Source organism: Nerophis lumbriciformis, linkage group LG06 (genome assembly GCF_033978685.3).
Source record: "Nerophis lumbriciformis linkage group LG06, RoL_Nlum_v2.1, whole genome shotgun sequence".
In the NCBI taxonomy this organism is placed as follows: domain Eukaryota; kingdom Metazoa; phylum Chordata; class Actinopteri; order Syngnathiformes; family Syngnathidae; genus Nerophis; species Nerophis lumbriciformis.
The window spans coordinates 46783733-46804356 of record NC_084553.2 but is presented as its reverse complement, the minus strand read 5'-3'; the positions used below and the strand labels follow the sequence as shown (position 1 = coordinate 46804356).

The 20624-nt window shown below is 38.9% G+C and overlaps 1 protein-coding gene across 3 annotated transcripts in view; it reads left to right on the top strand.

Annotated features, from left to right (window-relative positions):
• The window catches only part of igdcc4 (immunoglobulin superfamily, DCC subclass, member 4), a 240283-nt gene that overhangs the window by 137073 nt on the left and 82586 nt on the right, over positions 1 to 20624 (top strand). For all 3 annotated transcript variants that reach the window (XM_061964464.2, XM_061964463.2, XM_061964462.2), the window contains 4 exons: positions 6386 to 6527; positions 16079 to 16212; positions 17773 to 17907; positions 19613 to 19765. In XM_061964464.2, coding sequence (XP_061820448.2) covers positions 6386 to 6527; positions 16079 to 16212; positions 17773 to 17907; positions 19613 to 19765 — 564 coding nt within the window. The remainder of the gene's footprint in view (positions 1 to 6385; positions 6528 to 16078; positions 16213 to 17772; positions 17908 to 19612; positions 19766 to 20624) is intronic.

The following is a 20624-nucleotide window of genomic DNA, read 5'->3' as shown; positions in this document are numbered from 1 at the left end:
AAGAGCATGACAATATGTATTTTATAGTCATAATATGTCTGATTTCTATGAATTAGACCAAATTACTTTTTGTGCAGCTTTCAACTGAATTACTGTATTTTCCGCACTATAAGGCGCACCTAAAAACCTCCAATTTTGTCAAAAGTTGCCTTTCCCCTTATAATCCGGTGCGCCTTATACAAACCCCGTTTCCATACGAGTTGGGAAATTGTGTTAGATGTAAATATAAACGGAATACAATGATTTGCAAATCATTTTCAACCCATATTCAGTTGAATATGCTACAAAGACAACATATTTGATGTTCAAACTGATCAACTTTTTTTTTTTTTTTGCAAATAATCATTAACTTTAGAATTTGATGCCAGCAACATGTGACAAAGAATTCGGGAAAGGTGACAATAAATACTGATAAAGTTGAGGAATGCTCATCAAACACTTATTTGGAACATCCCACAGGTGAACAGGCAAATTGGGAACAGGTGGGTGCCATGATTGGGTATAAAAGTAGATTCCATGAAATGCTCAGTTATTCACAAACAAGGATGGGGCGAGGGTCACCACTTTGTCAACAAATGTGTGAGCAAATTGTTGAACAGTTTAAGAAAAACCTTTCTCAACCAGCTATTGCAAGGAATTTAGGGATTTCACCATCTACGGTCCGTAATATCATCAAAGGGTTCAGAGAATCTGGAGAAATCACTGCACGTAAGCAGTTAACCCCGTGACCTTTGATCCTTCAGGCTGTACTGCATCAACAAGCGACATCAGTGTGTAAAGGATATCACCACAGTTGGTCGCTACATCTGTAAGTGCAAGTTAAAACTCTCCTATGCAAGGTGAAAACCGTTTATCAACAACACCCAGAAACACCGTCGGCTTCACTGGGCATGAGCTCATCTAAGATGGACTGATACAACGTGGAAAAGTGTTCTGTGGTCTGACGAGTCCACATTTCAAGTTGTTTTTGGAAACTGTGGACGTCGTGTCCTCCGGACCAAAGAGGAAAAGAACCATCCGGATTGTTATAGGCGCAAAGTTGAAAATCCAGCATCTGTGATGGTATGGGGGTGTATTAGTGCCCAAGACATGGGTAACTTACACATCTGTAAAGGCACCATTAATACTGAAAGGTACATACAGGTTTTGGAGCAACATATGTTGCCATCCAAGCAACGTTACCATGGACGCCCCTGCTTATTTCAGCAAGACAATGCCAAGCCACGTGTTACATCAACGTGGCTTCATAGTAAAAGAGTGCGGGTACTAGACTGGCCTGCCTGTAGTCCAGACCTGTCTCCCATTGAAAATGTGTGGCGCATTATGAAGCCTAAAATACCACAACAGAGACCCCCGGACTGTTGAACAAGTTAAGCTGTACATCAAGCAAGAATGGGAAATAATTCCACCTGAGAAGGTGGAATTATGGTTTTAAAGTGTTTTTTTTAGGGTTATTTACAAAGAAAATAAAGGTTGCATACTGCAAATGATTTGCCACTTTCCAAGATTTCAAATTGTATTACTCGAAAGGTCCATAGTTTTGAGAGTTATTTACTTATTTTTAGTCATTAACTTCACATTAGGGTTGTACGGTATACCGGTATTAGTGTAGTACCGCGATACTAATGAATCATTTTCAGTACTATATCGCCTCTGAAACGTACCGGTCCCGCACCGCCCAAAATGTAAACAAAATGTAAACAAACGCCATGGGTTACATTACATCTAACATCCACTGTAATGATATCAAGTACAGGCACGTATCTAGTCGATACTACTATGATTACATAGATATTTTTTGGCATCACATCTTCTTTCCTTTAAAAAAAAATGTATATTATGTTTATAAACTCAGGAAATATGTCCCTGGACACATGAGGACTTTGAACATGACCAATGTATGATCCTGGAACTACTTGGTATCGGATTGATACCCAAATTTGGGGTATCATCCAAAACTAATGTAAAGTATCAAACACCATAAGAATAAGTGATGATTACATTTTAACAGAAGTGTAAATAGAACATGTTAAAAGAGAAAGTAAGCAGATATTAACAGTAAATGAACAAGTAGATTAATAATTCATTTTCTACCACTTGTCCTTAATAATGTTGACAAAATAATAGAATGATAAATGACACAATATGTTACTGCATACGTCAGCAGACTAATTAGGAGCGTTTGTTTGTTTGTTTACTTACTAATAAAAGACAAGTTGTCTTGTATGTTCACTATTTTATTTAAGGACTTAACTGCAATAAGAAACATATGTTTAATATACCCTAAGATTTTTTGTTAAAATAAAGCCAATCATGCAATTTTTTTGTGGTCCCCTTTATTTAGAAAAGTATCGAAAAGCATCAAAATCATTTTAGTACCGGTACCAAAATATTGGTATCGTTACAAGACTAGTTCACATCATAATCTTAATTTTAGCATTAATAATTAAATTTTGTCCATTCTAGTTTGAAAATGTTAAAGAACATAACTATTCAAATAAGATAAGGTTTTCCCCACATAATAAATGCATAATTTACGAATTACAGATTTAATATGCTTGTTTTCGGTATAAAATACTTAAAAGTCCTGCTTATTTCTACATATACACATCTTAATTACGGATGTATTATTAAGTAAAATTAACTAGCTGCATGGACAGATGATTTCACTAGTTTTGAGTATTTTTTTTCCCCCAAATCTCGTCTTTGTATGTATATTTTGTCAGTTCTTTTTTTTGCAGTGCAGGCATGCCTGTTGGAGGGGTCATAGGTAATAGAGACTAACAGTGCTCTCTGTTGCCCCCTGGTGCCCACACCAAGCAAGAAGCCCCCCTCCCTCCCTTGCGTGTGAAAGTGTGAAGTTGTGAATATTGGGGCGCTGCCAACAAATTCCAGCTAAAGAGAAGAAGAAGTTACAATCTCGCCACGCATGATTAGATCCCTCTGTTTGTCCTCAGCGAAGTAGGAGGACATTTAACTGTTTAACCGTCTTAAAAGACAAATTAGATTTTGCAAAGAATAAATTGTAGAATTATGGGAGCCGATTTCAACCATGGCGGGTGGGCCGTGTTTGTTTGTTAGTTTATTTTCCAGGGACCGTGCACAGAAAACATTAGACAAGGTGAAGACGCTGTGTACCAGGTTATATTGTTCTTGCTGATTTCTATCTGTAGTCCCTGCAGGCAAAATAAATTATTCACCCTCCACAATAACACATTAAAACATCAATCCTGACACACTTAGGGCCTGATCTACTAAGATCCAAATACCACATGCTAAACACGTGTGCAAACTATAAATGTGTGTGTAGTAGTATTGGGCGTATGAGCCACTAAGACTGTGTGTATAACTTATAACTGGTGCAGAAAGCCGCATTCAAATGAGGATTTTGCATGTACTATGCGGCGTTCACCATGGAGACACTCATTTACTGCACTTTCATGTTGTGGTCCTCCAACCTGTGATGTTTTGCTCTGTTTGGAAACATGCAGCCGACATTTAATACTGCCTAAGGTTTACGTGTTAAATAAATAATAATCTTTGTGATTAACACATGGTTTCATATCATCTGACAGGGTTGTAAACTGCAAGTAGGTTGGATATAATTATTAAGTAAAATCAAGAGTAATATTACCAATTCAGTAGGGTTATGAATCTTTTGAATCGATTCTTGGGGGTTACGATTTGATTCGGATCCGATTCTCGATTCAAAACGATTCTCAATTCAAAATCAATATTTTTAACACCTTTGGAAGCCAGTTCTATGTTTAACTACAGGCCTCGAATTTTAACTTTTTAAGGTCAATGCAAGTGTTGCTTTAAAGGAGGGCTCAAATTTTAGGGCACCAAGACAAACATTATTTTCTTTAGTAAGTTATGTACATTTATATGTACATGCAGATGCGATACCAGGACGGATCCATTAAGAGTCTGAGCAGAAATGTTATATTAATGTGTTATTGTGTATAGATAAGTCCTATATGACATAGGACTTATCTATACACAATAACACATTAACAAAAAGCTGTGTCACATGAATGGTTTTTAATGTAACACCTTCGTGAAATGAAATAAACATAAGTAATGTAAAGAAACATGGCGTTTACTTTTTTATATCAATATTACAACTCAAAGCAGTTTGGCTAATGAAGAGGAAGTCTAAAAAAAACAAGCTTTGTTCTTCTCCAACAACGCCCCCTTTTGGTTAAGTGCAACAGTTTGGCCACAAAAATAAAGAGGAGTGACACCTCTCACATCGAATACAAAATATTTAAAGCCTGCATTCAATTCGATGAGATGACAAAACTAGTAAGGTAGCACGGTGGAAGAGGGGTTAGTGCATCTGCCTCACAATACGAAGGTCCTGAGTAGTCTTGGGTTCAATCCCGGGCTCGGGATCTTTCTGTGTGGAGTTTGCTTGTCCTCCCCGTGACTGCGTGGGTTCCCTCCGGGTCCTCCGGCTTCCTCCCACCTCCAAAGACATGCACCTGGGGATAGGTTGATTGGCAACACTAAATTGGCCCTAGTGTGTGAATGTGAGTGTGAATGTTGTCTGTCTATCTGTGTTGGGTCTTGATGAGGTGGCGACTTGTCCAGGGTGTACCCCGCCTTCCGCCCGATTGTAGCTGAGATAGGCTCCAGAGCCCCCCGCGACCCCAAAGGGAATAAGCGGTAGAAAATGGATGGATGGATGGACAAAACTAGTACTGATGTTATTTGAACACTGATACAGTTTGCAGTTAAATAAAGGACGAGTGAACATCCCAGTAAACAAACTAAAGACTTTATAAACAAGTTGTGACAACGTTTACGACACATCGCCTGCTGCATGTTTCTACAACTCATTAACTCTCAGTCACAGCAGCTGATGGACGCTGTAGAAAATAAAAACAACATCAAATAGTTTTCTCCTTCGCTGTATACTTTTAGTGTGGGGACAAGTGCGTATGTCTCCAATATTGTCCACACCTGTCTCCATCTAAACACAGCAGTGCGCTCTTAAACGCAGCGAGGGAAAATGACGTTAAACCAAGCTATTGGCTCCGTTTACTCCGAGGGGAAATCTCCGGAGCAAAATCTGTGTCTTTAGTCCGCCATGATTATCAAGCCAAACAACGCTAGTGCGCATGCGCCTGACTTTGTGTTGCCTAAAATGCATTAATAAATGACGGGTTTTTTTGGTAATTAAAAAAAATAGACAATATTGCTAACCCTCGGGAATTGTATAGCGAATGATCATTATACCGTTTAGTGTTACATCCCTCGTCCATTAACAAGTAAAAAGTCAAGGGTGGTCACGGCATGTTCTTGCCGCTGATATTGGGCAATTTTGTAGGGCATTATGGCAAATGTCGTGGCTTTTGTCGCAGTTGCCATGGTTAAATTCAAGCCCTTTACATTCCTCTATAACATTTATAAACAACTGTGACACATTTCTATTTTACTTGAAAGAAAACTGGTTTTGTTTAATAAAAATCTACCAAAACATGTAATAAAGTCAAATACAAATAAGGCAACAAGAGAAGTATCCCACACATTTCTTTACTAAAGTCAATCTGTATAGCAGATATGGACATCTACATCAACTATATGATTTGTCTGAGGGGCTGGACAGGACAGATTTAAACAAAAACAAAAAAAATTAAAACATTTACATTTTTTTGAATCGATTAAGAATCATTACAAAAAAGAATCATGATTAATTTGAAAATATGTTTTTTTGACACCCATATTAGTCAGTGTTAATATTTGAGTGAGCCCCAGGCCCCTTTGTTTTGGTAAAGTTGGGCCCCAGGGTCAAAACCTGTTCAGTGGTCTTATGGTTGGAGTGTCCGTCCTGAGATCGGTAGGTCGTGAGTTCAAACCCCGGCCGAGTCATACCAAAGACTATAAACATGGGACTCATTTCCTCCCCGTTTGGCACTCAGCATCAAGGGCTGGAATTGGGGGTTAAATCACCAAAATGATTCCCGAGCACGGCCATTGCTGCTGCTCACTGCTCCCCTCACCTCTCAGGGGGTGGAACAAGGGGATGGGTCCAATGCAGAGGGTAATTTCACCACACCTAGTGTGTGTGTGTGACTATCAGTGGGACTTTAACTTAACTTTAACTTTAACTAACGAACGGCGATCCCAACTTACTGGCGGAGATCCTTTTGTACTGTAAGTCCTGAAGCAAAAACACATGTTCTTCCATAAAGTTGACGACATGAAGGTTTTTCATCATATTTCTCACGAGTATGGCTGTATCCCCACTTCTTATGAACAGTAGTTTAGTATATTGGCACTGCTGGGAAAGGATTTCAAATAATTGCATTGTGTCACCTGGCAAGCGACCTACATTCAACACAAAGTTCATTGCCTGACTTTTCTCTGTCTTTCTCAGAGCTGTCCCCCTTCCATCAAGAGCCCTTGCCTCACACGCTACACGCTGGGGGTACAGCCCGCTTCCAGTGCCGGATCGATGGCATCCCCACACCTGTAATTACGTGGGAAAAGGACAACGTCGCCCTCCCCGAGCACTCAAGGTGACTTCGCTTCAATTGCTATATTGAACCTTGCATTGTTACACTCCATAGCCTTTGTCTGTCTGTGTAATACAGACGAGTGACAATAGGATTTTGGAATTTAAAGGGGAACATTTTCACAATTTCAGAAGGGTTAAAACCATTAAAAATCTGTTCCCAGTGGCTTATTTTATTTTTCAAAGTTTTTTTCAAAATTTTACCCATCACGCAATACCCCTAAAAAAAGCTTCAAAGTGCCTGATTTTAACCATCGTTATATACACCCGTCCATTTTCCTGTGACGTCACACAGTGATGCCAATACAAACAAACATGGCGGATAGAACAGCAAGGTATAGCGACATTAGCTCGGATTCAGACTCGGATTTCAGCGGCTTAAGCGATTCAACAGATTACGCATGTATTGAAACGGATGGTTGTAGTGTGGCGGCAGGTAGCAAAACGAAATTGAAGAAGAAACTGAAGCTATTGAGCCATATCGGTTTGAACCGTATGCAAGCGAAACCGATGAAAACGACACGACAGGGAGAAAGCGGGACGAATTTGGCGATCGCCTTCTAACCAACGATTGGTATGTGTTTGTTTGGCATTAAAGGAAACTAACAACTATGAACTAGGTTTACAGCATATGAAATACATTTGGCAACAACATGCACTTTGAGAGTGCAGACAGCCCATTTCAGGCACGCTAAGAACATATATTTTTCCACGATTTCAGCACTCAGGTTAACCATACCTAAATAGACACAAAATACTGCATTACACAAGACTACCCGAATGTACTCGAATGATTGAAAAAAAATACATGTTTTTAAGCTAAATTATTAGTAAACACAGTTTATGTATAGTAATTTATGTAAAACCGCGAGTAATGAATAAAGTTTTCATCAATTAATTTATTCTGTAGACATACCCTCATCCGCTCTCTTTTCCTGAAAGCTGATCTGTCCAGTTTTGGAGTTGATGTCAGCATCTGCTTTGAGTGTCGCAGGATATCCACACATTCTTGCCATCTCTGTCATAGCATAGCTTTCGTCGGTAAAGTGTGCGGAACAAACGACTGACCATTTCGTCGGCTTTCCCCACAGCCTCGTATTTTGAACAAATTTTGTCCAATTTCTTGCCACTTTCGCATCTTTGGGCCACTGGTGCAACTTGAATCCGTCCCTGTTCGTGTTGTTACACCCTCCGACAACACACCGACGAAAGTGAGAAAATGGCGGATTGCTTCCCGATGTGACGTCACAACGTGACGTCATCGCTCTGAGAGCGAATAATAGAAAGGCGTTTAATTCGCCAAAATTCACCCATTTAGAGTTCGGAAATCGGTTAAAAAAAATATATGGACTTTTTTCTGCAACATCAAGGTATATATTGACGCTTACATAGGTCTGGTGATAATGTTCCCCTTTAAAGATCTATTGTGGACCAAAGGCATAATTCATTTGTCATGAAGTGTTGAATGTCATCCTTGTGACTGACTACATTGTTTTTATTTTTTTATTTATTACTTATGACTAATACACTTATGACTAATACATCACATTTGTTTTATTAAATGTCAACGAGTGCGTCAATGAATACATTTCCTGAAAGCACAGTCCAATTAAGTCAAAGCTACACTACTGTATGTGTTATGACCTTGGTTATCAAGCTAATTCAGCTTAGTGCTTTTTACTGGTATTCCTTTCCACAGACCACAGACACTTTTTTATTTATTTATTTCTCTTTGTATGTTTATTTTTTTCTTATCAAAGAGATGCCGCTAAGTGATATTGAGGCACACAGCCCTGCTCTTATTTTGAATAGGGAATATGAGTAGTAATTACTTCTAATAAGACTTTCATCAGTGGAATAGGAGCATTGATGGTTGACGATAATGATCTTCTACGGGTTTTTTTATTATACATGTAAGAAGGACGAAAAAACAAAATGTAATTTTTTGCAGACACAACTACACACAAAGCAACCTGTTTTAAAATCATGTTTTCAACAACTGGTAGATAACAATGAAAATAAGAATCTTTATTCATGTTTTTTATTAATCAATCCCACAAAACAATACACAACAATAGCATAATAATGCAATTCAAATTCCGAAACCAAACCTGACCCAGCAACATTCAGAATAGCAATAAACATCAATTGAGAGGACACACAAACATGACACAAAACAATCCAAAAGCAGTCAAAGAAAAACTAATATTATCAACAGCAGTATCAATATTAATAACAATTCCAACATATCAGCGATTAGAAATCCCTCATTGACATTATCATCACAGCCATTTATTAAAAAAATAAAAACATACAACAAAAAGAACAATATCAACAGTATAATTTTTGATGACCTTGCTTCTTTACTTGGGGTGTCAAACGATTTTTATTTGTAACGATTCTTAATCTGTCCTGTCCAGCCACTTAGGCAAATCATATTGTTGATGTAGATGTCCATATCTGCTATACAGATTTATTTTAGAAAAGAAAAGTGTTGGATACTTTCCTTGTCGCCTTATTTGTATTTGACTTAGTTAAATGTTTGGGTAGCATTTTGTTAAACAAAACCAGTTTTCTTTTAAGTAACATACAATTGTATCACAGTTGTTTGTCTATTTTATGGAGGAATGTACTGTAGTTAATCACAGAACTGGCGCCGACTGTTTTTAAAAAAGTATTGATTTTGAATCAAGAATCGTTTTGAATCGAGAGTCGTTTCTAAATCGAATCGTTGCCCCCCAAAATCGAATCGAATCAAATCATGTGGTGCCCTAAGAACTTTATTATCTCGAAATTAGCATTATAACTATTCTTCTGTTGTTTGGTTACTTTGCTAAAAAATGTTTGAGATAAAAAAATTTTGCTGGCTCGCATTCATGCCGTGGCTTCATCTCCCCAGGTCCCTGTTTTATGTGAGTGACAGGAAAAAAAGCTTGGACTTGTGTCAGGAGAAGCCAACGGGTTGATTTTAAGGGGTTGAGGGGGAAGGATTCCATTGTGATGAAAATAATGAAAACATAAAAAATATACCGTATTTTCCGGACTATAGAGCGCAACGGTATAACGGCCGCACCCACTAAATTTTAGGGATTTTTTTTTGCTGTTAGTCGCAGATATATACGTTGTGAAATGAGTTATTTACACAGACAGATACCGTAATTGTTTCTAAACAGTCCCTGTAACACGGCAGTAAAACGGCTGATGAAACAAAACAGAAGTCATTGTCATGCACCCACAAGCTGCCGAAGCTAGCTCTCCAATCAGCTAAACAGACTCCAAACTCTCATAAGCCGCAGGGTCCAAACTTGGGTTGTACGGTATACCGGTATTAGTATAGTACCGCAATACTAATGAATCATATTCGGTACTATACCACCTCTGAAATGTACTGGTCCACCGTAGCGCTAAACATTTCAAATAAGAACATAGAACAGTGACTCACGATGTCTACCGACTGATGGAACCTTGTATCTTTCTTCAGCTGCCAAAATCAGAATAATGCTCACGCCTCAGATTCAAAAATGCAATGGTCTTTTGCTGCGTTCCATTTGTTCAGAGACAAGCTTTTCATAGTTAATCAACTTTCCGGCTTGGTGCCACAAGCTTCTATGATAAAAGTGCCATTGATGTAGGGTTGTACGGTTTACCGGTATTAGTACAGTACCGCAATACTAATGAATCATATTCGGTACTATACCGCCTCTAAAAAGAACCACCCCGTCATTGCTGGTTTACGAGCAGACGGGCATGTTCGGCAGCGCACAATCACAGAGTACTTACAAACAGACACAGTGTGTAGACAGAAAAGGGAGAACGGACGCATTTTGGCTTAAAAACTAACAATAAAGGTGAAGTTATAACACTGAAACGCCCTCAGGAAGACGCGCTTTAAGACATGGCTAGCTAGCTAGCAGCTAACGTCCATCCGCCGTCTCCAGTGTTTTAGCTACTTCTAAATCACTAATCCTCGCCTCCATGGTGACAAATACAGTACGTTTCTTACAAGTATCATCCCTGCAGGACGAGGAATAGCTAAACATGTTTCACTACACACCGTAGCTCACCGGGGTCACAATGTAAACAAACGCCATTGGTGGATCTACACCTGACATCCACTGTAATGATGCCAAGTACAATAGCGTATCTAGTCGATACTACTATTATTACGTCGATATATTTTGACGTCAAAACATCTTTTTTCATTTAAAAAAAAATCATATTATCTTTATAAACTCAGGAAATATGTCTCTGGACACATGAGGACTTTGAATATGACCAATGTATGATCCTGTAACGACTTGGTATCGGATTGATACCCAAATTTGTGGTATCATCCAAAACTAATGTAAAATATCAAACAACAAAAGAATAAGTGATTATTACATTTTAACAGAAGTGTAGATAGAACATGTTAAAAGAGAAAGTAAGCAGATATTAACAGTAAATGAACAAATAGATAAATAATTCATTTTCTACCACTTGTCCCGAATAATTTTGACAAAATAATAGAATGATAAATGACACAATATGTTACTGCAAACGTCAGCAGACTAAATTAGGAGCTGTCACGCCAAATGTCTTCCCCCTACAACCCCCCCCCCCCCCATTTACGTCCGAGGTCATTTCCTCTTACTTACGTCATTTCCCCTTACGTCATTGACAGCGATCGATAGAATCCAAATCTCCTGAAAATGGTGGTGTCACTGAATGACATTTGTCTTTATCTTTCCCAGGGGACTTATGTCAAACACCAGCAGGCTTCGAAAAATTCCAGGTGGACTGTTAGGGAAAATTTCAGGCCGAGTGTTAGGGCCGCGAAGACTTCTGTCTTCATGGTAACGTGCAAAAAAAATCGTTTAAATCTCCGTAAAATGTGCAGTCAGGAATATCCTCAAGTTAATTTGTCCGATTAATACAGATGTTTTGTTAATATTATAAAAAATAAAAAAAATTAATTAAAAAAACAAGTTTCCTTCCAGCAACGGGCAGTCAAAGCCGAAGGGGGGGGGGGGTTGTAGGGGGAAGAAATTTGGCGTGACAGAGCCTTTGTTTGTTTACTTACTAATGAAAGACAACCTGTCTTGTATGTTCACTATTTTATTTAAGGACAAACTTTCAATAAGAAACATATGTTTAATGTACCCTAAGATTTTTTGTTAAAATAAAGCCAATAATGCCATTTTTTGTGATCCCCTTTATTTGGAAAAGTACCGAAAAGTATCAAAATAATTTCGGTACTGGTACCGGTACCAAAATATTGGCATCGGGACAAGACTATTCCAAAGTGTAGGAAAAAACTAGCGGCTTATAGTCCTGAATTCACGGTATATCATTGTATTTACTCATTGTGTGTCAATCTTTGTTTCTTAGCTATTAGACTACTTCTTGGTTCCAAGAAGATGGTGAAGAGACCATAGCAGTTGTAATACTAAGACCGGGGACATAATACCAAAACAAACTGTTAGCTAGCTGGCCACTTCCTAGTTCTGTGAAGACAACCGGAACTAAGGTTGCCAACTGTCTCTTGAACAACATAATTGTCCTGTATTTAGGAACAAAAGTACGCTTTTGTATTTTGCTGCAAATGTCCTGTTTTACCGTGAAAATCCAAAATAGTCTGCCAAATGTCAATGGATTGCAATGACAATAGTTTGCCAGAACCTCAGCTCTCAGAGGCCAGCGTGAGATCTCTCACCTGGCATTTTAGTTTATTCCCCATTGTCTTGGCTGTCATCTGCCTTAGTTTGGCTCTTGGCCAGCTTTCTAGAGTTATTCCCCCTCGTGTCTGATCTTCGAACTCCGGATGTAACTTTTTCAGTGGCAGTTTGTCTATCAAGAAAAGAACGCTACATTCAAAGCTACACGTGCTAACTTGGTGATAATCGTTATGCTGGCTCACTTTTTGTCATTGAACCACTCTGCTCACTTCTCCTCGTTATAGTAGTGTAATAATACATTGTCCTCAAAACACTAGTTGTGTGCAAGTTGTTAAATCAACATAGATGTTGTGTGTTCAGCTTTAAGTAACTACCGTATTTTACAGACTATAAGGCACACTTAAAATCCTTTTTTTTTTAATCAAAACTCGACAGTGCGCCTCATAACCCGGTGCGCCTAATGTACGAAATAATTCTGGTTTTGTTTCCCGACCTCGAAGCAATTATTTTTGGTACATGGTGTAATGATAAGTGTGACCAGTAGATGGCAGTCAAACAAGAGATACGTGTAGACTGCAATATGATGGCAATATAACTCAAGTAAACAACACCAAAATTGTATATGTTTCATTGAAAATATATAACATTACACACAGCGCTTAAAAATCTATCAAAATGTTTTAGTACGACTCTGGTAAGCTATGAAGCCGCACCGCCTGATGGATTGTTGGCGCAATAAACATAGGAGTATAATTATGGTGTGTGTATAAGGTAAGACATATTATCTGGCGTTTTGTTTCGCAATATTATACAAAAGCAACTTTTCTCACCTTCTGGTACTTGCTGATCTGTATTTGGGATCTGGATGAATCTTGAAAAATTTTGCGCGTTCGCCTTTGTAGTCCATGTCAACACCGTAGTCGATAAGCTTCTGCTTTTGCTCTATCTTCTTGATATGGGACATTCATCCTTTGCTGTTGCCATTTCTAATAAAAAGTAGTGTAAAGTTCTTACTTATATCTGTCAGTAAACTCGCCATGAAAGCGCTAAAACATACCGGTGTAATAATACATTGTCCTCAAAACACTAGTTGTGTGCAAGTTGTTAAATCAACATAGATTTTGTGTGTAGAGTAAGTAACTACCGTATTTTACAGACTATAAGGCACACTTAAAATCCTTTTTTTTAAATCAAAACTCGACAGTGCGCCTCATAACCCGGTGCGCCTAATGTACGAAATAATTCTGGTTTTGTTTCCCGACCTCGAAGCAATTATTTTTGGTACATGGTGTAATGATAAGTGTGACCAGTAGATGGCAGTCAAACAAGAGATACGTGTAGACTGCAATATGATGGCAATATAACTCAAGTAAACAACACCAAAATTGTATATGTTTCATTGAAAATATATAACATTACACACAGCATGAAGGAGTTTACATTATTCACCCAAGGAACTTTAGTTGTCAGAGTTTCGGTCGGACGGTTTTTCACGAGACACATTTTCGGTGTTGTTTCCGGATGAGGAGATGTTGCTCCGTTATTGATTTAAGTAAAGTCATTAAAACAGTTAGCTCCATCTTTTGCCTCTTCTTCCACTCCCGTCCTTGCACGCTACACCGCTACAACAAAGATGACGGGGAGAAGACGCTGCCGAAAGTGAGCCACGTAAATAAGACCGCCCACAAAACGGCGCCTCCGGAAGCGACTCTCAGAAAGCAGCTTGAAGATGATCTGTAAAACATCATCTATGCAACATTTTGACCAAATAGCCACCTTTACATGTTATGTAGACCACAAGGAAGTGTTTCACATTTAGAAAAAATAAATAAATAATATGACTTCTTTATAATTATTTATTTATATTTAATTTAATTATTTATTTATTTATTTATAATTATTTATTTATAATCTTTTACATGAAAAAAGATCGAAAATAGACCATTCATCGGCAGTGCGCCTTATAATCCGGTGCGCCCTATGGTCCGGAAAATACGGTAAATTAAATTTACTTATGATCAAATGTTTGTTTTTTTGATAAAACTCCTGTTTGATGTTTCCTAGTTTAAATATTCTCATTTACCGGCGGGCCTACCCATTCTGACATTTCACAGGGCTCTAGTGAACTTTGTTTCTTTGTCGCGGCGGGCTTAGTAGCGCTAATGGCCGCCGTGGCCCTGCATGACCTGCAAACAGCTCGATGCTTATGAGGGCTCGTGGGTGAGATGAGGTTCCGCCACCGTAGGCACTGCTAATGGCTTGTCACAAAGATAAGCTGATACATCAGCGCCTTTTTGCCTTCTTCCTAGCGGCTGCTTTTCTCCTGATTGGCCCCAGTGGCTCGCTCCTGCTCTTTATTTTGGTATTATCCTCCATCCAATTTTCTTACTTTTTTTTTCTGTGTCTGTATCTTACCCGTTTTCTGGTTGCACAATATGGCATTTGCCTCTTGAAGTCAATTGTTAGCCTAAAAACATTGTGAATTCAAGGCAGTAGGGTTCCAAGCTATTAGCGTTGGCGAGCTGCCAACTTACTGTCCTTCATACCAGGCCTGTCAAACTTGTTTTCATTGAGGGCCACATTGCAGCTATGGTCGCCCTGAGAGGGCTGCTTGTAGCAGTGAATAATATATGAATACAAATGTATAAGGATTCGCCTCATGATACTACAAAACCAGTGAAGTTGGCATGTTGTGTAAATCGGAAATAAAAACAGAATACAATGATTTGCAAATCTTTTCAACCTATATTCAATTAAATAGACTGCAAAGATAAGATACTTAACGTTTGAACTGGAAAACATTGTTAGTTTTTGCAAATATTAGCTCATTTGGAATTTGATGCCTGCAACATGTTTCAAAAAAGCTGGCACAAGTGGCAAAAAAGACTGAGAAAGTTGAGGAATGCTCATCAAACACTTATTTGGAACATCCCACAGGTGAACAGGCTAATTGGGAACAGGTGGGTGCCAAGTGTTGTTAAAAAGAAAGGCCATGTAACACAGTGGTAAAAATGCCCCTGTGCCAACTTTTTTGCAACGTGTTTTTGCCATTAAATTCTAAGTTAATGATTATTTGCAAAGTTTGTCAGTTCGAACATTAAATATCTTGTCATTGCAGTCTATTCAATTGAATATAGGATTTGCAAATCATTGTATTCTGTTTTTATTTACGATTTACACAACTTGCCTAGTCACTGGTTTTGGGTTTTGTACATAATTTGCTTATGAATTTGACTATTATAGTTGTTTTTTGACATACACTGTGAACCTTTTTTATTTTTTTTATTTTACGGTATAAAACTGGCAGCTCATAACGTTAACGTAAACATAAAATAATCTTATCGTAAAAATGGTGGTGGTTCTTACAGCATTAAATTGAATGGGAAAACAGGCATGTGAAATGTCCACAACAATGTGGAAATCCGCGTTTTTAAACATTCACTTCCGCTTTTTTTTTTTAACGAAATATCAAAAAAGAGGATCTAAACAAAATTTGTGACTACAATTGATAGTTGAATTACTGCTGCAAATATAAACTGTAGTTACCGTATTTTTCGGAGTATAAGTCGCACCGGAGTATAAGTCGCACCTGCCGAAAATGCATAATAAAGAAGGAAAAAAACATATAAAAATTGCACTGGAGCCCGGCCAAACTATGAAAAAAACTGCGACTTATAGTCCGAAAAATACGGTAGTTATCATTCTGTCATGTAGGGACAGCCAATGGTCTCCCTCCCTTAACAAAGAGGGGTGGGGGCCCCTTTAGGGACCCAGCCAGAACCCCGCAGACTACAGACAACTGTTTTTTTTTTTTTTTTGCATCTCCCAGTCAGTGATTAGCATCCATCATGCTGCTTCTTACTTGGTCTCCTTCTGTCATCGCCCCCGTGTGACGCAGGTTAATTTCGCTTCCTAATGGGGTGCTCCACATTCTGGAGGTTGCCAAGGAAGATGAAGGCGCCTACCGCTGTGTTGCATCCAACTCTGCCGGGAGGAACGTCAGTCATGAATCCCTGCTCACTGTCACCACAGGTCAGTCTCTGTAGTGGAGTCCCTTGTTGCGCTTGTGTCGATCTCCACTAAAATAATCTACTTTACAATGAAGGACAGGTCATTTAAAAAAAAATGTACCATTAAAATATCAACATTTTGGCCCATATATGTTTTATTGTACCCCATAAGGACATAAAGTATACTGCAAACTAATGTGTTGCCCAGTCAGGACGTAGTCTTTGTATGTTAAGACATACAAAGTGTTTACACTCTAAGTATTGTACTTACTACACACCGTGCGTCTGAGTTGTAGTTTTCATGACCAAACTTGAAGGTGTTGAAATTGCCATGTAAAATCGCTAATGCTAATCAGTTGCATATAAATCTCCAAAAATGTGTAAAAGTTAATTTCATGCCAGCAATTCAACTTCAAATGTGAAACTAATGTGATATAAACTCATTGCATGCAAAGTGAAATATGTCAAGCTTGTATTTGTTATAATTTTGATGATCATGTTTTAGGTTTGGAAAACACAACATTTTCTGACATTTTCGATTCAAGGTTTTCATTAGCTGTAAGCCAAAATCATCAAATTTAATCAAAATAAGTCTTGAAATGACTTGAGTTGCATGTTATGAGCTTATGTCATATATTAGTTTCACCTTGTAAATCTAATTGCTGGTATAAACACAGCTTTGAATAATATTCACATTTTTGGAGTTTCAATGTAAGTTTGCATCGAGCTAGCGCGTTTTGGAAAAGTGGAACCTTACTGTACGTCTGAGCGTTTTCTATTATGGTTTTTTTGCGTGGAAAATTGCAACATTACCCGGCGGCAGCGCTGCTTAAGTGATTGTTTCCCTGCCAAATGTTTGAGGCGGTGCATATTTTTGCCACCGGACGTTATGTTACGTCACGGGCAACAGAGGTATTGAAATATGGTACCGCTTGATTTCACGCGGACCGACGGAACTCAGTCGGACTTTATAAAAGGTACCACATTTGGTACACACCCCCGCTCCACAGTCTCTACTTTGCTGCAGTGCTCCATTTTCTTGCTTTTTTTTGATTGATTGAAACTTTTATTAGTAGATTGCACAGTACAGTACATATTCCCTACAATTGACCACTAAATGGCAACACCCGAATAAGTTTTTCAACTTGTTTAAGTCGGGGTCCACCTTAATCAATTCATGGTACTGCCCTCAGTCTCTATTGTTGTTGCTCTTAAGCATGTCTCATACCATCATAGTTGGAGGCGTTCAATGCAGCTGGGTTTTTGCAGTTTCTCGCTGTACTACTTTGAAGGAGAAAATGTCCTCCAGCCTTTAAAATACAGGAGTCAATTAGAAAATCCAGTTTAACCTTAATTTACCTTTGGTTAATAAGTAGTGGGGATTAAATGGAGATTTATTAATAAATAATCATAATAAATAAGTGAAATATGGGACAGCATTAGTGCCGGTTCAACACAGTTGTGATAGCAGGCCATAAAAATGAAGTGGATTGATTCACATTAGCGACTCCCCTTTCAAGAACACGGTATTATCTCGTATATTATGAATAAATAATACGCTTTTTTTTTTGTCTTCATCAAGGCTCTGCAGAAGCCTTGAACACAGTTGTGATCGTGGCACCGCCTCAGAACGCCACGGTGGTGCTCGGCCGTCCCGCGGTGATGGAGTGTATGGCGCAAGGCCAGCCAAAGCCACTGGTGTCCTGGAGCAGACAAGGTACTGTAAATCCTCTGAATTGTCTTCATCCAACTCCCCCGTCTCCTTTGTGTTATTACTCGCTCATTTTCCATCCTGAAGTATCGGAGACAAAATATTTGCAGACCTGCGGGCTAAAAAAAAAAAGAAAAAAGTCTCTCAATGTGTCTTCTATTGTTCTTTTGTTACATTGTGCCAAAGGCTTTCATAAGGTGATTTGTCATGTAGTACACTATAGTTTTATTTAGAGCTGTAAAAAGATTTTTGATGATTTCCTTAAAATCAGATTCATCACATTTTGCAATTTGGATTAATCATTGATTAATCCCAGATGATTACTTGCTCACATAATTAAAATGTGCTTAAAAAAGACCCCAATATTTCTACACAAATGCAATTTTTTGTCAGATTGTCATAAAGGGTCGTTTCACTTGAAGGCATGTCATGTATTTGCACAAAACTTTGTAACCGTTTAATCTAAAATTATTTCGGGCTGTATTTTAGAGTGACAATTTCCAGCAAGTACACCAGTCGAAGTCTCCTCACTCGTTTTTGTACTAAAGTATGCATTGATCCGATCACTGACCGTTTAGCGCATGGGTGTCAAACTCTGGCCCGCGTTCCAAATTTGGCCCGCCGTGTAATTTCATTTGGCCCTTGAGGCAATATCAAATTAACATTAGAGCTGGCCCGCCGGTAATATACAGCGGCGCATTCACCGTTAATACTCATACTTGCCAACCCTCCCAATTTTCAGTGCCCCTCTCGAAAGTCTCCCGGGGCAACCATTCTCCCGAATTTGGGGTGTGCCTTAAAGGCACTGCCTTTAGCGTCCTCTACAACCTGTCGTCACGTCTGCTTTTCCTCCATACAAACAGCGTGCCGGCCCCTGTCACATGATATATGCGGCTTCTACACACACATAAGTGAATGCAAGTCATACTTGATCAACAGCCATACAGGTCGCACTGAGGGTGGCCGCATAAACAACTTTAACATTGTTGCAAATATGCGCCACACTGTGAAACCACACCAAACAAAAATGACAAAGACATTTCGGGAGAACATCCGCACCGTAACACAACATAAAAACAACAGAACAAATACCCAGAACCCTTTGCAGTGCTAACTCTTCCGGAACGCTACAATATACACCCCCCCGCTACCACCAAACCTCGCCCACCTGAGCCCCGACATTAATGAACTAGCATCCCAGAAAAGATGGCAGGTATCTGGCTTGGGCACATCAGATTAGATCAGTGTGTCGCAAACTGAGCAGTAAAAAGGCCTGAATGGTTGATTTAGTCATTGTTATTTTATTTTCAAATGTATTAGCCTGTGGAAAAAGTTACTGTTGATATTTACCTCAGAAGGCTGCAAATAGAAAAGAGGCATTCAATTTCCGGATTCCGTTTTTTTTTAAGGCGGTCTGTCATAATGTTTTTAGCATTCAATCAAACATTATTGGGAGTTTTTGTTTTAGTGTTCCTAAAAATAGATATACCGGCCCCCAGACACATTTTTTTCTCTAAATTTGGCCCCCGAGTCAAAATAATTGCCTAGGCCTGCTGTATGTGTTCATCATAAAACCTTTGATTTACATTTGATGATCATAAAAAGGTACATCTTCTTTTGCTCACTGCTCTTTGCTTTCTAAAATTTCTCCAGTCTTTGTGTCGGCAACAATGTCTCAGCTGGTCACCTCCTTTTTGCCTGCTTTAATCAGACGGAAAGCCCATTTCCACCGACGTGGTTGTCCTCGCCACAAACCTGGTGATTCGGGACACGAGGCAGCACCATGCGGGCGTCTACGTCTGCAGGGCCAACAAGCCCCGCACCAGAGAGTTTGTCACTGCTGCTGCTGAGCTGCATGTGTCTGGTAAGAGCGACATGCTATTCATCCTCTGTCTATGATGAAGACGGTCTCTGGTGCTTTGATACCCTCAAGTCAGCAAATAACTAAATGGAACATGAGTATTTTTGTTACAGAATTCCTCTGGGGAAGTGACACAAATAAGCTGCTACAGTATAAGATACAATAAGAAGGCACTAGAATGCAAGAGACAGGTCCAATTCCAAAGTACCTTCAATTCCCCAAGAACACCTCACTCCTGCAATTAAATCCAGAGTTTAATCTGCTAATTACCTTTGAGTGAATGTCAAATTAAGTTCCACCAGGAGGGTAAAGAGCAAATACATTAATAGTTATTATATATGAAGTGAATTATATAGCACTTTTCTCTAGAGACTCAAAGCGCTTTACATAGTGAAACCCATTATCTACGTCTTTAAGCTGCATATAATCCAGTGTGGGTGGGTAAAGTGGACACAACAGCAGTGACTAAGATGGCGGATACGGGGATCAAACCTGGAACCCTCAAGTTGCTGGCACGGGCCGCTGTACCAACCGGGACATGCCACCCCAAGAAAAATGATTGGTGTACCAACCCCTGAGAAAACAATGTTACTTCCTCCTTGAGGACTACAATTTTCTCTTATAAACTTTGCTGAAAGAAGGCATTACACAGAAAGTTGATGCAATCAGGAATGTACTTTAGTCGACAAAATGTTGTTTTAGAGCTCAAATATATCTGCCTTTGGCTGGAGGGGGGAAAAAAGTACAGTTTATGCCAATCACGTTCAGTGGTTTTCAGTCAGTGAGTCACAGGAGAAGGCTTTGGAGGCTTCACAGCTTGAGAAAAATAAAGAAAAAAATGTTACTTTGTTTTACATGTAAA